The sequence below is a fragment of the Gracilinanus agilis genome, chromosome 5, assembly GCF_016433145.1.
Source record: "Gracilinanus agilis isolate LMUSP501 chromosome 5, AgileGrace, whole genome shotgun sequence".
NCBI lineage: Eukaryota > Metazoa > Chordata > Mammalia > Didelphimorphia > Didelphidae > Gracilinanus > Gracilinanus agilis.
The window spans coordinates 39,567,530-39,584,171 of NC_058134.1; the positions used below are offsets into that span (position 1 = coordinate 39,567,530).

General features: G+C 41.3%; 1 protein-coding gene across 1 annotated transcript in view; it reads left to right on the forward strand.

Annotated features, from left to right (window-relative positions):
- The window catches only part of LOC123250353 (collagen alpha-4(VI) chain-like), a 144,026-nt gene extending 127,696 nt beyond the window's left edge, over window positions 1-16,330 (forward strand). Inside the window, exons 35-39 of the mRNA XM_044679395.1 lie at window positions 7,016-7,106; window positions 8,895-9,566; window positions 11,008-11,101; window positions 12,301-12,512; window positions 16,152-16,330. Coding sequence (XP_044535330.1) covers window positions 7,016-7,106; window positions 8,895-9,566; window positions 11,008-11,101; window positions 12,301-12,512; window positions 16,152-16,330 — 1,248 coding nt within the window. The remainder of the gene's footprint in view (window positions 1-7,015; window positions 7,107-8,894; window positions 9,567-11,007; window positions 11,102-12,300; window positions 12,513-16,151) is intronic.
- Window positions 16,331-16,642: the final 312 nt, after the last annotated feature.

The window sequence follows — 16,642 nt, forward strand, 5'->3', positions numbered from 1 at the left end:
TCTCTCATTGAGATATTTCATGTTTCCTTCTATTTTTTCAGTCTTTTGGCTTTGTTTTATTTGTTCTTGTTGTCTTGAGAGATCATTAGTTTCTACTTGCTCAATTCTAGCCTTTAGGGATTGATTTTCGGCCATAATCTTCTGGTAATCGGCCATAATCTTTTGGTTTTCGGCCATAATCTTCTTGTTTTCGGCCATAATCTTCTGGTATTCCTTTTCAATCTGGTCATTTCTTGTGTTCAATTTGCTTATCAGTTCATTTGGTTTCTGAGCCTCGCTTTCCAGTTGCAAGATTCTACCTTTTAAGCTGTTATTTTCTTGCCAGATCTCTTCCATTTTCCTCAGAATCTCAGATTTGAACTCTTCCATAGGTTGTGAGGAGTTTTCCTTATTTGGGGAGGGTCTGGATGGTTGTTTGTTCTCCTCCTCTGTTTGCTCGGTTGTCTGGATTTTCTCTGTGTAGAAGCTGTCGAGTGTTAAAGACTTCTTTTTTTTGTTATTATTCTTTCTCTTCTGAATTTCCTGTAACTGGTTAGCCATCATTAGCCCAGCAGCTTCTCAGGTTTATCCTCGCGCTCAGTCCTGAGGTCTGAGTTCTAGTTTTTTCCAAGGTCAAGCCCCCTGGTGGATTCCCTTGCTTGAACCTCTGCAGGAGGTTTCTTTACAAGTCTCAGGGCGCTACTTCCACAGTCGTATACCTGTCTGCACTGGTTCCCCACTTAGGCTTTAGTTCCTGGTTGTGTTTGCCTCTGCTCAGCCAGCACCCACGCCTCTGCTCAGCCGGCGCTCCGCTCCCAGCGTCCGCTCCCGAGCGCGCGCGCTCAGATTTCGCGTGCGTTCTTGACTTAATGGGGTCCTAAGTCTTGCTGCTCTCAGGAACAGGTCCCGGAGCTGCTGATGACTCGATGGGTGCCCCAAACTTGCTCTATTTCTTTTTAGCTGGGTTCAGAGCTATAGGTGAGTGTGGAGGGGGTGGGGGTGGGGCGGTTGCTCAGCTCGCGCTTGAGTGAGAGCCCTTTTTAGCTTGGAAATGTCTCGATTCCACGTACCTTCCACGCTGTGCCCTGTTGTGGGGTTCCTCCGTTCGTCTGGACTTGTTTTTATGTCCCCTTGAGGAGTTTTGTGTGTTTCGGTCAGGAGAGGTTTAGAGCTGCTTCTTACTCTGCCGCCATCTTAACCCGGAAGCCCATCTAGTATTATTTTTGATAAACTGGTGAGTTTTCTCTGTTGATTATTAATTGATATCAACTAGCCTATTAGTCTAGATCTAATTAGCTTTTAGCAATAGCTACTGATTTAGGTAGCATAAGAATAATGAATGTAGAATATCTCTCCATACTCTGGCCATAAGTTTCCCACAAATATGAGCAAAGTTTCAGGGGAAAGTGGGTTTGAGCTTAGAAAGCTTGTGTAACAAAGAGGGATGCCATGGCTTCTGGTTGCTTCTGGTTGTTCTTTTTCTCCTCTTCATGAGATTCTTATCAAGTTTTCCTTATGTTTTGAGTGGCTTTCTTCTGGGATCCTTATAAAGTCCTAAAGCTACTTTTCTTTGGAATGTTTGGTTTGTCTTTTATGTCTTTTAACTCCCCCGATGTTTGCTGTTCTGGGGATACTCTAATTGCCACTGATGGTGTTGTGAAGAAGATTAGATTAGTTATTGATTAGGTATTAAGGTGTATTTATCAGGAAAGAGCTGGAGCTGGGAATTCCAGGATGGAATGAAGGAGCAGGAAGAAGGGACTTGTGCTCTGAGTGGGACTCCATTAGGGGTTAACACAAACTGTGGTGAGCCCTGGGAGAACTCAGAGTAAAGGACCCTGCATCCTGATTTTCCCTGGGATCTTGTGTGGTGGTGGCATCTAGCAAAGAGTCAAGATCTTCAGTGTACCAAGGGAAGAGGAGAAGTTTAGGATCTATCTGGTGGACAGAGGCTCGAGCACACCCTTCTCTACTTGGCACCTGAGACCACCTTGGCTCTTGGCATCCAGAGATCATCAGTGGATTGTATTGCAGTGAGAATCCCAAAGCCACATCAGGACCCTAGCTGTGCTGCTCAAGTCTGGCAGGTCAAGACTGAGGCAGTCACTCAGAGACTCCATTTACAGCTCCTTGGGCCCTGTCAGTTTAGTTCACTAAGTTAGTGTAGAAATAAGTCCTCCCCTTTCCCTGTGGTTTTGTCATTAGGTATTAAGGTTTTAGAGTAGACATCCCTATCCCACCTTTTAGTTGTTCATTATTAAAACCAGTTATATCCTGTTACCTTGCCTGTGGGACTCAAAGCCTCTGGCCCAGGGTGACAGTTGGTCAATGGTCCCTTTGTCAGTTAGGAGCAGCTTGACTGTTCTGATCTTCATGTCCAGGTCCAGTCTCTCATAAATCCCAGTGTGTGTACCCACAAATCACTTAGTTATATTATAATATCCCTGGTGTCGCCATTACCTGTACTTATATTTCCTACAATGGGAAGTTCCAAATCTGGCTTTTCAAAATTCACAAGGTCATCTTCTTGTAAAGGTGGTGGTGCAGAATCTCACTTCTTTCCACCTCTCTTTCCTCTCCAAGTGATTCCCTGTCAGGGATTTGACTGAAACTTTCTGATTGACTCGGCACTGGAATGACTGATTGTGGACCAACCTGGTGTTTTTTTATTCCAACCCCATGGACCATGACCAAATCTTCAATCAATGTCAATACACTTTGGATGTAGTAGCATTTCATTCCAGCTAATAACTGGAAACATTTTGCCTCTATCTTGCTTACTTGTTTGGTTCAGCAGTGACAGTCTCACTTGATAAAAAGTATCAGAGGACCAAGCATCTTATTAGTTACTTTAAATGGAATGGTATGATTGATTGATCAATTGAGTCCACCTAGATCCTTACATAGTCAATCAAGACAATTATTAAATAGGGAATCAATTCACATAGCAGTTTTTGTTCCACCTTAAACAAAAATGGTGATATTTTCTTAACAATTCAACTATCATTTATTAAGAGACTACTGTTATATTCAAACTCTGAGTTTCACCTTGATTGACAAGGGAGACAGTTGGAAGACATCGGAATGTTCCCGGATGCCGTGAGAACAGGAGCAAAGGCAGTTGGCCTGAGGATATAAATACCCTAACAGTCATCTGGGAGGGAGCTTTGACCATTGATCCTCTCTGTATCTCCCTAGATATTTAGGCATTTGATCATCATTAGCTATTTAGGTATCTGGGCCCAGGAGGAGGGAAGGAGAAGAAGCAGAGGGAGGTGAAGAGTAGATACTTCCTAAAGGCTGTGCAGGCTGACATCACAAACTGAGAACAGGGAAGCTGAGAGAAATTACAATATCTGTACCAACTGAGCAGTTTGCTCTCCCTGGTTTGGCAGTGGCCACGCTGAACCAGAGGAGTGTGAAACCACTAACTCCAGCTTACTGAAACAACAGCCTATAGTCCTGAGGGATTATTGATCATAGCTTTTAGTGACAGGGTCTCCTATCCCCAATCCATTCCTGATTATTCCTTTCCCTGTTAACATCTATAGATAAAGTTTCATTAAGTACCTGCCTGAGTGGTCATTACATCAGGACCCTTGGGGAGGGAGCAACACAGTCAGATGAAAATGTTATCCAAGGCTAATAGAGTCTGATATTAATAATCAGTCCAACCCCAGGTGGGACCTAAAAGGGTTACCCATCTACCTGATGGTCCCCCTGCACCAGCTACCTAAGGGAATACAAGGCACAGCTTCCCAAGCCAATATCCCCTAGGGGCATAGCAGTTTAAGAAGAGTCCCTATTTATTTTTATAACACTACTAAGTGCAAGGCACTGTGTTAAATGCCAGGATTCCAAAAAAAATTAAACTAAGTAGTTCCTATTTTTGGAAAAATTCCATTCAACTATTTGGAGTACAAGAGAGATTTCATACAAATATATGCATATACATATGCATATATATATATATATACACACATACACATATACATATGAGGATTGGTCACTGAAAGACTAGGAACTAATTACAGAAAATAGCATATAGTAAAGTACTGAACAACCTACAGAAATATAACCACACCAGGCAATACCTTTATAATATGTGAACATGTTCCTTGAATGAACTAGAAAGGAAGGAAGGTCATAAACAATGATGGGTTGGTCCCACAGACCCTTTAAAAGTCAGTTTAGTCAGTTCAAGTGGGAACTCAAGCTTCAAGAAGAATCCAGTTCTTGATAAATAGAAGAAACCTAAAATTAGAGAACCAGAGTCCCTAAGAATCCCTGTGAACTGGAAATGTGTAAGTGTGGGTGGCCAACCAAAAGGCTATTGTAACAGTCCAAGCATGAGTTGTGAGGACTGGTGTCTACACTAGGCATGTGAAGACTCCCCTCAGTGGAACGGGCAGATGAAAACAGTTTGTTCTCAAGTCCATGAAGGCTGCTGAAGTGGGCACTGTGTAGAGCTTAGAACTTGGTTAGAAAGAAGTCAAGATAACTCACTGAATCCTGGGCCTTTACCAGTCACCTTGACTTTTGTCTTGCAACTTGACTTCTGGAGGAGAGAATGAGGCTGACAACTTGTGCAACTGCTTTACTAAAGTCCAGTTTTATGCCCTAGTCAAGACTGTCCTCCATGATGTAATTTGGGTCCTCTTTGAGTATGGAGGACAATAACCAATCTTTTATGTACTGTCCATGGTCCTTTGCAAGTTGTTATTCTGATCAAAATGTGAATCCTTGAGGTCAGAGATCCTGTTTTCAAACTTTCTTCATATTACCAGAATTAAGAATAGAGCCTGGAAAATAGCTAGAGCTTAATTTATGTTTGTGGACTTTCCACCTTCCTAATAACCTTCAATGGCCTCCTAATGCCTCTAAGACACAATAGAAACTCCTCTGTTTATCTTTTAATGCCCTTCTTGTCCTGGTCCCAATCTATTTTGCACCTTATTCCTTTTCTTTTACTCTATAATCCAGTCAAACTTTCTTCTCTTCATTCAACCTCCTCCATCTGCTGTCTTCATGCCTTTGTACTTACCCTTCCCCATGCCTGGAATGTTCTCTCATCCACTCTGATTTTTAGAAGTTCCCTCTTCCATGAAGACATAGATCAAGGACAATCTTCCTCATATGAAGCTCTTCCTGAGCCCTCCAAACTCTAGTGCCCTCCTTCCTTAACTGCCTTATATCTAACTACTTCATTTTTATTTGTATTTATTCCCTTTATGTTTATTCTGAATATACTTACCTATATACTTGCTATTGCTATTTCCTCATTAGTGTATAAGCTTCTTGAGAGAAGGGATTTTTTTTCATTATTGATATTCATAATCCTAGTGCCTGGCTTAACATTAGGTAGATGCTTAATAAAGGCTTGCCAATCAGCCCCAAAGCATTTATTAGATGCCTACTATGTACCAGGCACTGTGCTAAGCTGATGATACAAAGAAGGGCAAAAGGCAGCCCTTGTCTTCCAGGAAACTCACAATCTATTCCTTTTTGATTGATTGAGATAGTTTTGTTCAGTGACAGGTTAGTATGGACAGCAAGCAAAAAACATCAAGACCTTAAGTAAATTAAGTGACATGTTTACCAATGACATGGCTACTGATTCTCCCGTACAGAACTCATGGAAAAGAAGGGTTCGCTTTAGGGCAGAAAGGTATCTCAGTGGATAGAGAGTCAGGTCTGGAGATGAGAGATCCTGTATTCAAATATGATCTTAGACATTTCCTCACTGTGTGACTCTGGGCAAGCCACTTAACCACAATTGCCTGATCCTTACTTCTATTTAGCCTTGGAGCTGACACTTAGTATGGATTGTAAGATAAAAGGTAAGGTTTATTAATAATAATTTAAAAAAGGATTCACTTCTTGATGACTGTTGATGACATTCTCTCAGTGCTGTTAAGAGAGTGTTGTACTAATTACACTATTTCCCAAATGCTACAGAGCCTCTTTGGTGAAATCTTTATAGCAGTGTGGGAAAGGTCAGTTTAAAAGTGGATGAAAAATGCAGATTGCCCATGCTATGTGATGCAACAGGACAAGTAGCACTTTGAATTGGTCCATAGAAATATCTTGGGCAGGCATTACAGATGAAAATGAGCTTTTCAAAGAGTTCACTAAGAGGAGGAAGTTGGGCTGGATTACATCTGGGGAAATGTTTTTCTCTTTGACATCTTGGCCACGAAGTCCAGATGATCAGACACACAGGAGAATCAGAATGATACATAACCCAAAGGACAGTGGGAAAATACAAGATGAACATAAAGAGACAGCAGCATGTTACCAATATTGTTAGGTGAAAAACACCTAAGATCAAAGGCATTATGGAGGCGTATATAACTGGAAAAGAAGGACTGGCCCCAGTGGGGAGAATGGAAGCTTCAGTACATGGCCCCCTGAGATGCTGAAAGAATAAGATATGTGAACCATATTGAAAAATACTGTTTTATATCAAGAAATAAATGAAGATAAACAGTGGTAGTGTATTAGAGAACTTTGGTGGGCAGATATGGATAAGAATGTCACAAGATGAAAAGGCATGGAAGAGTCGCAGTCCATAACAGTAGAGGTAAAAAGTCAAGGAGAAAGTCACATTGCAGAAAAGCTTTTTTTGCAAAGTGTTGTAAAGTGATTGTAAGTTCCTTAAGAGTCAGGGAAATACATGATGTTTCTTTTTTATTCCTTTCACAGTATGTTATATTAACTTAATGGGTAGTGGCTCTATAAGTTCCATTCTATTGCCTCATCATGACATGGAACTAGTAGATCCTTCTAATCCCAAATTCAACACTCTACCCACTATATTAGAGATTACTTTGTTAACTTTTCAGGGCTATAGAAATGAGAGCTATTCTTCAATGAAATTCAATGATTAAAATTTATTATAAATATTTATTTAAATAACTGTAGACTATGGGCAGGTCATCTGAGTGTACAGGAGGGGATAGATTGAGAAATATCTTGAGAATGGTCTTGAAATTAATGATGCCAATGAGGATCTTTCATGTCTGTTTCACATTAGATTGATGACACCAGGAAGTCCAAGATGTTTGTTTGGGAAAATAAGGATGCTGAGGCGGTGGAGCATGTAGCCTACTGCATTTTTTGCTATGGTAAGACAGCAGAGCTGATGTATTATCTCTTCTTTCTTTCAGCCCTAGAGGATTTAAACTATAAAACTCATTTATAGGATCATAGATTTAGAGCAAAAGGAGATCAAAGAGATCATGTAATCTAGGGCTTCCTAAGCTACAGCCTGTCGACTTGTTTTTAAAGGCATCTGAGTAGTTTTAGTAGCCATTCTGACTTCAGATACCAGCTGCGTGACCCTTGGGCAAGTGACTAAACCTTGTTTGCCTCAGTTTCCTCATCTGTAAAATGAGCTGATGAAGGAAATAGCAAACTACTTCAGTGTCTTTGCCAAGAAAACTCCAAAAGTGGTCACTAAGAATCAGATAGGTCTGAAATGACTGAACAATAATAAAAGATGGTCTAGGAAATTGAGCATCTGACCTGGGGTCAGGAGGACCTGAGTTCAAATTTGACTTCAGAAACTTATGGGAGACCTTGGGAAGTTACCTAAACTCTTGCCTGCCTCAGTTTCCTCATCTATAAAATGAGGATAATAACAGCACCTACCTCTCAAGGTTTTTGTAAGGATCAAATGAGATAATATTTGTCAAGTGTTCTCTGAATCTTAAAACAACAAGTAAACACTGGCTCTTAACAATCCTTAGTTACTTTACCTTAGGTTCCTTCTCTTCTGCATGTTATTCTAGCCCAATAGAGTAATTTCAGGTACCAGGATTAGGATGTAGTGAGACACTCATGGATAAGAAAATACAATTAAAGCAGACTCTATTGGTAGTAGACAGTTATTTTAATAAAATATAATTAGTATTAAATCAATAACAATATTTTGATGACTATTTCAATAGAAGTCATTTCCTTTGTAACCTAATAAAAGGAATTTCAGTTTTATGTACTAAAAACATTAGGAAATGTTTTTTCCTAGGAAGAGGCTCATAGGTTTTAGCAAAGTGCCAAAGGGGTCTGAAACATACAAAAAGACAAGAATCTTTGCCTCCAACCCTTTTATTTTTCAAATGAAGAAACTGAGATCCCAAATGTTTATATGTCCAGGGTCACAGAACTGGTGGGGAACAGGAGCTTAGAGGTAAAATGATGTGATAAAAAAGTACTGAATTTGAAATCTAAAGAGTTCTGGCCAAGGTCCTAGTCTCAGATCCTGTGTGATCTTGGGCAAGCCATTTTCCTCTGTAAATTTGACCAGTATCCTCTGTGGACTCTTTTCTTAAACCTTACCCTCCATCTTAGAGTTAATACTGTGTATTGGTTCCAAGGCAGAAGTGATAAGAGCTAGGCAATGGCGGCTAAGGGACTTTCCCAGGATTACCCAGCTAGGAAGTATCTGAAGTCAGAGTTGAACCCAGGATCTCCTGACTCTAGGTCTGGCTCTCTGTCCACTGAACCACCTTGCTGCCCCATGAGGTAAGGGATGAGCATGCCTTAAACAAGTTAGTGCTTTATTACTGCCAACACTTCCTGGCTCACTCTACCCTAAAATCATTGTTTACAAATGACAGGAACTCAGAGGTCTCCAAACCTGACCACTGAAACAGGGCATCCTCTGGCCTCCCTGACAAAAAAGGGAAACTGCCAGAGGAAACTATCTCCTCCAAGAGTGCTGGACTTTGGAGTCAAAGGACTTGGGTTCGAATCTTGCAACTTAGATCGTCTCTTAGTTTCTCTGGGTGGTTGGTCCAGATGGCTGCTAAAGGTTCCTTTGGGTTCCAAATCTATGATCCTATAAAAGGTTTTAGTTCTACCTTAGGCCTCCCAGGAGTTTGCTCTCATTCTGGTTTTGTGCTTCCCCCTAGATCAGTGCAAAGCAGATGAGAAATGTGAAGTGACCAGCCCTCAGCCCATCCTGGTGGACATGGACATAGCCTATGTGTTGGACGGCTCTCCCGGGGTCACAGGCGATGTGTTCAATGCAGCTAAAAGCATGATGGTCTCCATGCTGAATCACTTTGTCATTGCTTCACATCCCGAGACCTCCTCTGCTGGGGCCAGGGTTGCCCTGGTACAGCAGGCGGTCCCAGGCTTTTCCCCTTATGAAGGCAGGCTCCCGGTCAAAAAGGAGTTTGACCTCCTCATGTACAGTCACCCAGAGCAGATGCTGAGACACATACAGGAGACTGTCCACCCACTCCAAGGGCCCCCTTACCTGGGTCATGCCCTAGAGTGGACCCTTGAGAATATCTTTCTGACAGCTCCCCTCCAGAGGAAGAACCGGGTTGTGTTTGTGATCCTGGGAAGTGACACAAGTCCCTTGGACAGGGAGAAGCTGAGCAGGATCTCCCTGGAAGCCAAGTGTGAAGGCTTCATCTTTTTTGTGGTTGGCTTAGGCAAAGAAGTCAACATGGAAGAGTTGTCCAAGCTGGCCAGCTTCCCACCTCAGCAGCATGTACTGCACCTGGCTGAGATTTCCCATTATGGAATGGATTATGGCCAGGGGTTCATCCGTGCCTTCCTCAACCTTCTGAAAAGTGAGCAGCTGGGATGGGAGGGGAGCAGAGGCTGGAAGAGGTATTCTGGGAGGGCTATAGACTACCAGCAGCCATTAGCCCATTCCTGTTTTGTCCCCCTTTGGAGGGGCAGGGAGAACGTCACTGATGGACAGCTCCTAGAAAACTCTTTTGATGGTTTTGACATCCCAGGAATTGTCTGTTTGCTTTGTGGAGATAATGCAACCCTGGCTGTTTGCATTATGACACTTGAATAAAAGGAGAGATTCCTTTTGTCAGTTGAGGTTGGGTTGAAGAGTCCCAGTTACAACAACATATTTTACTGGCTCTAACTTCTAGTATTAGAGAGCTGCCTGGGATACTGGGAAATTTTTTTATGTCCCCAAGGTCACACAGGCAGGACCCAAGCACACTTCTTCCTTTGTTGTTTTTTGGTTGTCTGAGTCTCACTCTTCATGACTTCTTTTGGGGCTGCAGTGGTTTGCCATTTCCTTTTCAAGCTTATTTTACAGATAAGGAAACTGAGGAAGACAGGATTAAGTGACTTGACCAGGGTCACACAGCTAGTAAGTGTCTCAGGTCACATTTGAACTTAGGTCTTCCTGAATCCAGACTTGGTTATCTCTGCATTATGATGCTACTTAGTTGTCCTAGGTCTTCCTTACTTTAAGGTAAATTCTCTGCAACAAATCCTATGCTGCCTCCCATTGCATGCTGAAAGAGATTAGGGAAACCAAGGACCGAGGATGGAGAGTGTCTTGAGACAAAGAGACTAGCACACAGGCTATTGCAATAGTCGAGATCTGAGATAATAAAAGCCTGGCTGTGTTGGTGGAGAGAAGGAGACATAAAGGGGAGATATTGGGAAGGTGGGAAAAATAAGACTTCTTGAGTGATTGGCTAGTGGAGTGAGTGCCAGAGAGCAGTTAAAGACGATTTTTAAATTGGGAGTCTGGATGGTGTCTTGGCAGGGAAATTGAGAAGAGGGTAGGATGTAGGAGAGAAAGAAAGTTATTTGGGGAGAGTTAATTAGGTAATATCTTAGTATACCCCAACTTCCATTCTCTTCTTCCCTCCACTCAATGTGAATGGACAGCCCACTTAGCCAGCACCTAACCTAGGCCAGTTAGCTCCTCCAAGGGAGGAAGGCTCCCTCTTTCCCATTGGGTGACCTCATCTTTGCAGGCACACTCTGAGCCCTTCTACCTTAGGGCACACCCAACCCTCCTTGCTTCAAGGATACTTGTGTCTGACTTGAACAGTCATACATCCCAGGTTTATGATGAGACTCTAATCTCTAAGCTCATGAACATCTTTGTCCTTTAGTGGCCTGGGAAAGAATGGATTCCCATCAGCTCTTAAGATGAATTGCTTTTAAAAAGTCTTCATGCTAACTAAAAAAATGAGAGGAATAGAATTAGAAAGAGATAAAAGATATTTCTTCCTTTTCCTTTTTCTGCAGGGGAAACAAATCTATACCCACCTCCTACACTTGTAGAGGATTGTGAGGGACTGCATCGAGGAGACACCCGGAGACAGGCAGCCTTGACTCAGAGGTAGGACTCTGCCTGGGGCTTGTCTTGTCTGTGGAAGCCCAACCTCTGATGAAGTGCTCCCAAATCCTGTGCCTTTCAGCTTTAAGACATCTGTCACCTCTGTTCCTAGCTCATCTCCCAAACCACCAGGGTATCCCCTTCTCAAAAAACTTCAGAGGTTACCTGCTTGCCTCCAGGATAAAATCTTAATTGACTCCTCACTTTGGCATCTTAAATCTTTTTTCAGTCTTGATTCCAGCCTACCTCTCCAGGCTTATTCTCACTTTCATGTGTTCCACCGCAGCATTAGACTTGCCATCTTTGTGCATTCACACAAGCTGTCTCCTCCTGGCTCATTTCTGACTCCCCAAAGCCTCATTTTCCTTCAATACTCAGCTTGAGTTCCACCTCCCGTTGGAAGCATTCTCTCAGATTTCCTTGTATTATACTTTATTATATGTTTGTAGATATCTTACATCCCCCATGGAATGTAAGTGCCTTGAAGGCAGGAATTATTGCATTTCTGATTTTTGTGTTCTTAGAGCAAAGGTTCTTAACTTTTTTGTGTCACGCCCTACCCATTACCCTTGGCAGACTGGTGAAGCCAATGAACCACTTCTTAGAATAATGATTTAAATCATTGAAAGAAATACTAAATTTTGGTTACGAATTAGGGAAAGTAATGATGTAATTTTTTTTCTTACCAAAGTTCACAAACCTCTTGAAAATCTATCTTCAGACTGGTCTATAGACTCCAGGTTAAGAACCCCTGCCCTAGAGAGGCTAGTATAGGGTTTGGCACACAGGAAGTGCTTAATAAATGTTGGATTGACTTGAATGTGGAAGAGTTTGTCTTCAATATGGAAGCCATGTATATACATACATTCATTCACCCACCCTCATGGAATGGAAGACAGGAGCAAGTCCTGGAATTCTGGTCATTGCGGATACTGGTTTTGTGGAGATGAGGGAACTTTGTGATATAAGTTCACTCCCTCTATTTTTCTTGTGATTCAGTTTTTAAAAATCTTTTTTCTTCCCTTTCTCCTGTGTGGAAATTACAGATCAGAGGTCTTTTTCTTTAATGTAAAGTGTATTTATTTTTAAAAAGTACAAAATAAACTACAAGTCTGCCTTTGTTTATGGCCAAAAAAATTGGGTATCAATATATAAGACCACCTTATATAAGACTCACACTTAAACCAAGATTTTTTCTACAGGCTGAACTTTATCAGGTTCAGGTTCAATGAATCGGACCCCAGAAATCAGAAGTTACTCAAGATGAAGGGCTCTTCTCCAAGGATGAGGGGAAGAACTTCTGAAATCACCAAAACTGGTCAAGAAGCCATCGAGTATCATCATAGACATGAAGAAAAGGTCATGGAAGCCCCACAAAAGACGGAAGAAACTGGAGATGAAAACACTGTCTTTGGTAAAACAAAACAAAACCCCAAACTAAGCAAACTAACCTCCCACCCCAGCTACTTTAGTTCTTACTGATATGAGGTTGTACTTTTTCAACGTTTCCACATAAAAATGATTCTATCGACAAGTAGCATTTAGCACAACACTGGTACAATTCACATTTATCATTCCAATCCCCCCCCCCCCCAGGAGCACCACATCCATGTATATAGATAATGAATGTGTTTTGGGAAAATACGTAAATGCTTATTTCAGCATTTGATTAACTTCAATTCCACAAATATATATTAAGCCCTTACCATGTTCAAGGCACTGTATTAAAAGACAAAAAGGAAAATAGCTTAAGGAGGGAGAAAGCCCTGATCCTGGGGGTAGAGGGGATGTTAGTTGAGAAAGGTTTCTGACAAAGAACTGGTTTTATGAAAAAATAAATTAAAAAAAGAGAAATATTTCTTATTGAGATGGTGCCATAGTTAAGCTCTGAAGGAATCTTAGACTTTTTTCTTTCTTTTTTTAATTAAAAAACAAAACAAAACAAAACTCTTACCTTCCATCTTGGAATCAGTATATTGGTTCCAAGGCAGAAGCATGCTATTGGGCTAGGCAATGGGAGTTAAGTGACTTAGGTCCCAGGATCACACAGCTAGGAGGTATCTGAGACCAGATTTGATCACAGGACTTCCCATCTCTAAGCCAGGTTCTCAATCCACTGAGTCACCTAGCTGCCACCCAGGGATCTAAGACTGGAGGTGAATCCAGGCATAGAAGATGGCCCTTGTAAAGGCAGAGAAGTGTATGGAATGATGAATTTGGGGAATAGAAAGGAACTCTGATTGACTGGAGGGTAGAGTATTTTATCTGAAATAATCCAGGATAAGGAGGCCTGATGGGGTCAAACTGAGGAATTGGTATGTTTTCCCCCCAGGCAAACAGGAGCCAACAGGGAAGTGCCAGATTCCTGTCTTCCTTAGGAAAGTCATTTTTGGCCATTTTGTGCCCTTTGGATTTAGAAGATGGGTGGTGAGAATGGAAGAAAGTCTGGAATGTAGGGGATTATGGGATTTAGGGATGAAAGATATCTTCATTGGAGGATATCCAGCGACATCCCCCAACCCCATTTTACAAATGAAGAAATTGACCTCAAAAGAAGAGAAATGTCTTTCTCCAGGTTACACATGTATTTGTCAGAGACAGAGCTGGATTTGATACTTCAAGCAGTGGTTGGGATCACATATGCTCAGGGTTTATAATAACATTTTAAATATTATGCTAGAAGATAAGCACAATGGAATTCATATCTCTAATATGAGAAGAGTCCAGCTAGACTCAATCAGTCAATCAATCAAGTTAAGTATTTGTCATGTGCCAGGCTCTGGGGATCCAAAGAAAGGCAAAAAAGCAGTCTTTGTCCTCAAGAAGCTTCCAGTCTGGCAACTGTATACAGATGAGCTATAGACTATAATATTGGGAATAATCAGCAGAGGGAAGGCACTTGAATTAAGAGGTATGTATTTTTCAGTACTTCAAGGGACTCATTAGTCTCCTTGTAGTGAACACTCCCTTCACCTCTTTAAATTATTGCAATCTGCCCATACCCTCTCATCCTGTGCAATTCATTGGTCAAATTAGCAAGCATTTATTGAGTTCCTGTTGTATGCCAGGCCCTATTGGCGGATACCAAAGTGTTGGGGATACCAAAAAGAGCAAAAGTTAGGGCTCTTCACAGTTCACAACCTAATGGGGGAGACAACAACATTTATTTATATGATAACTTGGAGATCATCTCAAAGGGAAGGTACTAGCTACAAAGGAGAATGAGGAAAGGCATCTTGCACAAGGTAGGGCTTTAGATGAGCCCTAGAAGAAGTCAGGGAGGGCAGAAAGCAGAGATGATGGAGGACAATCAGAGAAAATACCTGGAGTCAGGAGATGTATTGTTTTGTGGGAGGAACTGGAAAGAAGCCATAGTCACAGGATCATAGAGTAGGTAGAAAGGAAGAATAGTATAGGCAGGAAGGGCCCTGGATGTGATGAGCTCAAAAGCCAACAGGATTTTATATGACAGTGTTGGTCTGGGTCTTACTGTGAATCCCCCACAGAGGTCCTCTCCAATATGCTGGATATACATATGCATACATACATACATACATACATATATATATATATATATATGTGTGTGTGTGTGTGTGCGTGTGTGTATGTGTGTATGTATATTGGTCTTCAGTCTAACTAAGTTGTGTCTAACTCTTTGTAACCCCATTTGGGATTTTCTTGGCAAAGATACTGGAGTGGTTTGCCATCTCCTTTAATAGATGTACAGTTTAAAATTTTCTAACTCCTGGGATACTACAGCTCTCAGGACTCCCTACCACAACTTCCTCAGACACCTCCCACTTCCTCTGTGGGAGATGTCTGAGAAAGTATAAGAGAGAGACGCTGGGGCTTTTGCTGCCTTTTTTGGGGAAGTGCCATTTTGGAGGAAAAGCCTAGATTTCTGGATCTCTACCTCCTATGTTCCCTAGACCTTCCTTTTCCTAACTTTTCCTATCTAAATAAACCTAGCTATTCTATACACTTAAGTTGTTTCCTGATCTTTATTTGAGCCCTGAAAGGCTTGGGTTAATTTCCCAATGGGGGCTGGTAGGACCAACTACTTTCTTTTCCCTACCTACCTTCCTTCCTATTTCTTTCCCTTCCTATTTCCCTTCCTTTCTCCCATCCATCCTTCCTCCTTTTCCCTATATCATACAGATCATTTTAGAGATGAAGGAACTGAGGCAAACAAGGTTAAGTGACTTGTCTAGGGTCACATAGCCAGTAAGTTTCTGAGACCAGATTGATCTTAGGAAGATGAATCTTCTCGACTCCAGCCTGGGCAGTTTATACACTGCATCACCTTGTGCCCCCCCATATGCATACATGTATGCATGTAACACACATAAGTCATGTATATATGACTTTATATGTATGAAGTGTCTAGCGTATTAAGGTATAGGAAGACTTCATATATTTATACATATAATACACACATATATTCTATATTATATGGTATATATATATACACATGTATATGTAAGATATTTCTGTGTATGCATATATCTCTCTATAAAATAAACCATATATGTAAGTGAACCTGCATATAAATAACATCTAAAGAAAAGACCTGGTTTAAGTCCTGCCTCTGACACATATTTATTGTCTGTGTGACCTTAGGTGAGTCACTTAACTTCTCAAGAACCCCAACAAGTTTGTGAGACTATCAAATGCAGATCCTAGATGGCAAAGATGCCCAGCAGAGACAATACATTATATTTAAAAGCTGGAGTAGCAAAAGACTTACTTTGTTGTGACTTTACAGAGACTGAAAGACATTGCCCAGAGATCCAATGCCAACTTTTATGCCATAGGAGTTTCATTTGGTTCTAACTGAAGACCAGCCTCCTAGGAGAGAGACTTGCTATATCAACAAAGAATTAGATTTGAACTTCCCTGAAATTATTTAAGTGCTGGATAAGTCTTGGATTAGATAGAGAAGAAGATAAGAGTAACTAGGACAGTCAGCTGATGTGTGCTTATCCACAGAGATTTTCCCAGCTCTGTCAACTTTTGGTTTATTTATTTATTTGTTTGTTTTGTTTCTCGTCAGATCCTTGTTCCATGGCTAAGGATGCTGGGGTATGCCAGGACTATGTCTTAAAGTGGTACTATGATCGGGATCAGCACACCTGCCAGAAGTTCTGGTTTGGCGGCTGTGGTGGCAACCCAAATCAATTTGATACCAAGCAAGACTGTGAGTCCTGGTGTGTGCTAAAAACCCAGAGATGAGAAAATCCTCCAACTCCTCAAAGCTGTGTAGAGACAAGAAGAAGCAGACGTTCAGCTGGCAAGTTTCATTTGAAGTCAGTGTATAAGGATGGGCTTCCAAATAAATGTCTATTATATTTAAGTGAAAAAAATACCAAAAGGCATACTTGTCTAATAATCCTTTACATTTGCTTAGCCTTTTATAGTTCCCAAAGCACTTGCACATACATTCAGTTCAATAACATTAAGTATACAAAAGACACTGTCCATGGTGCTGAAAGAAGGTTTAGTTTAGAGAAGGTCCTATCCCTGTCCTCACTGAGCTGATAGTCC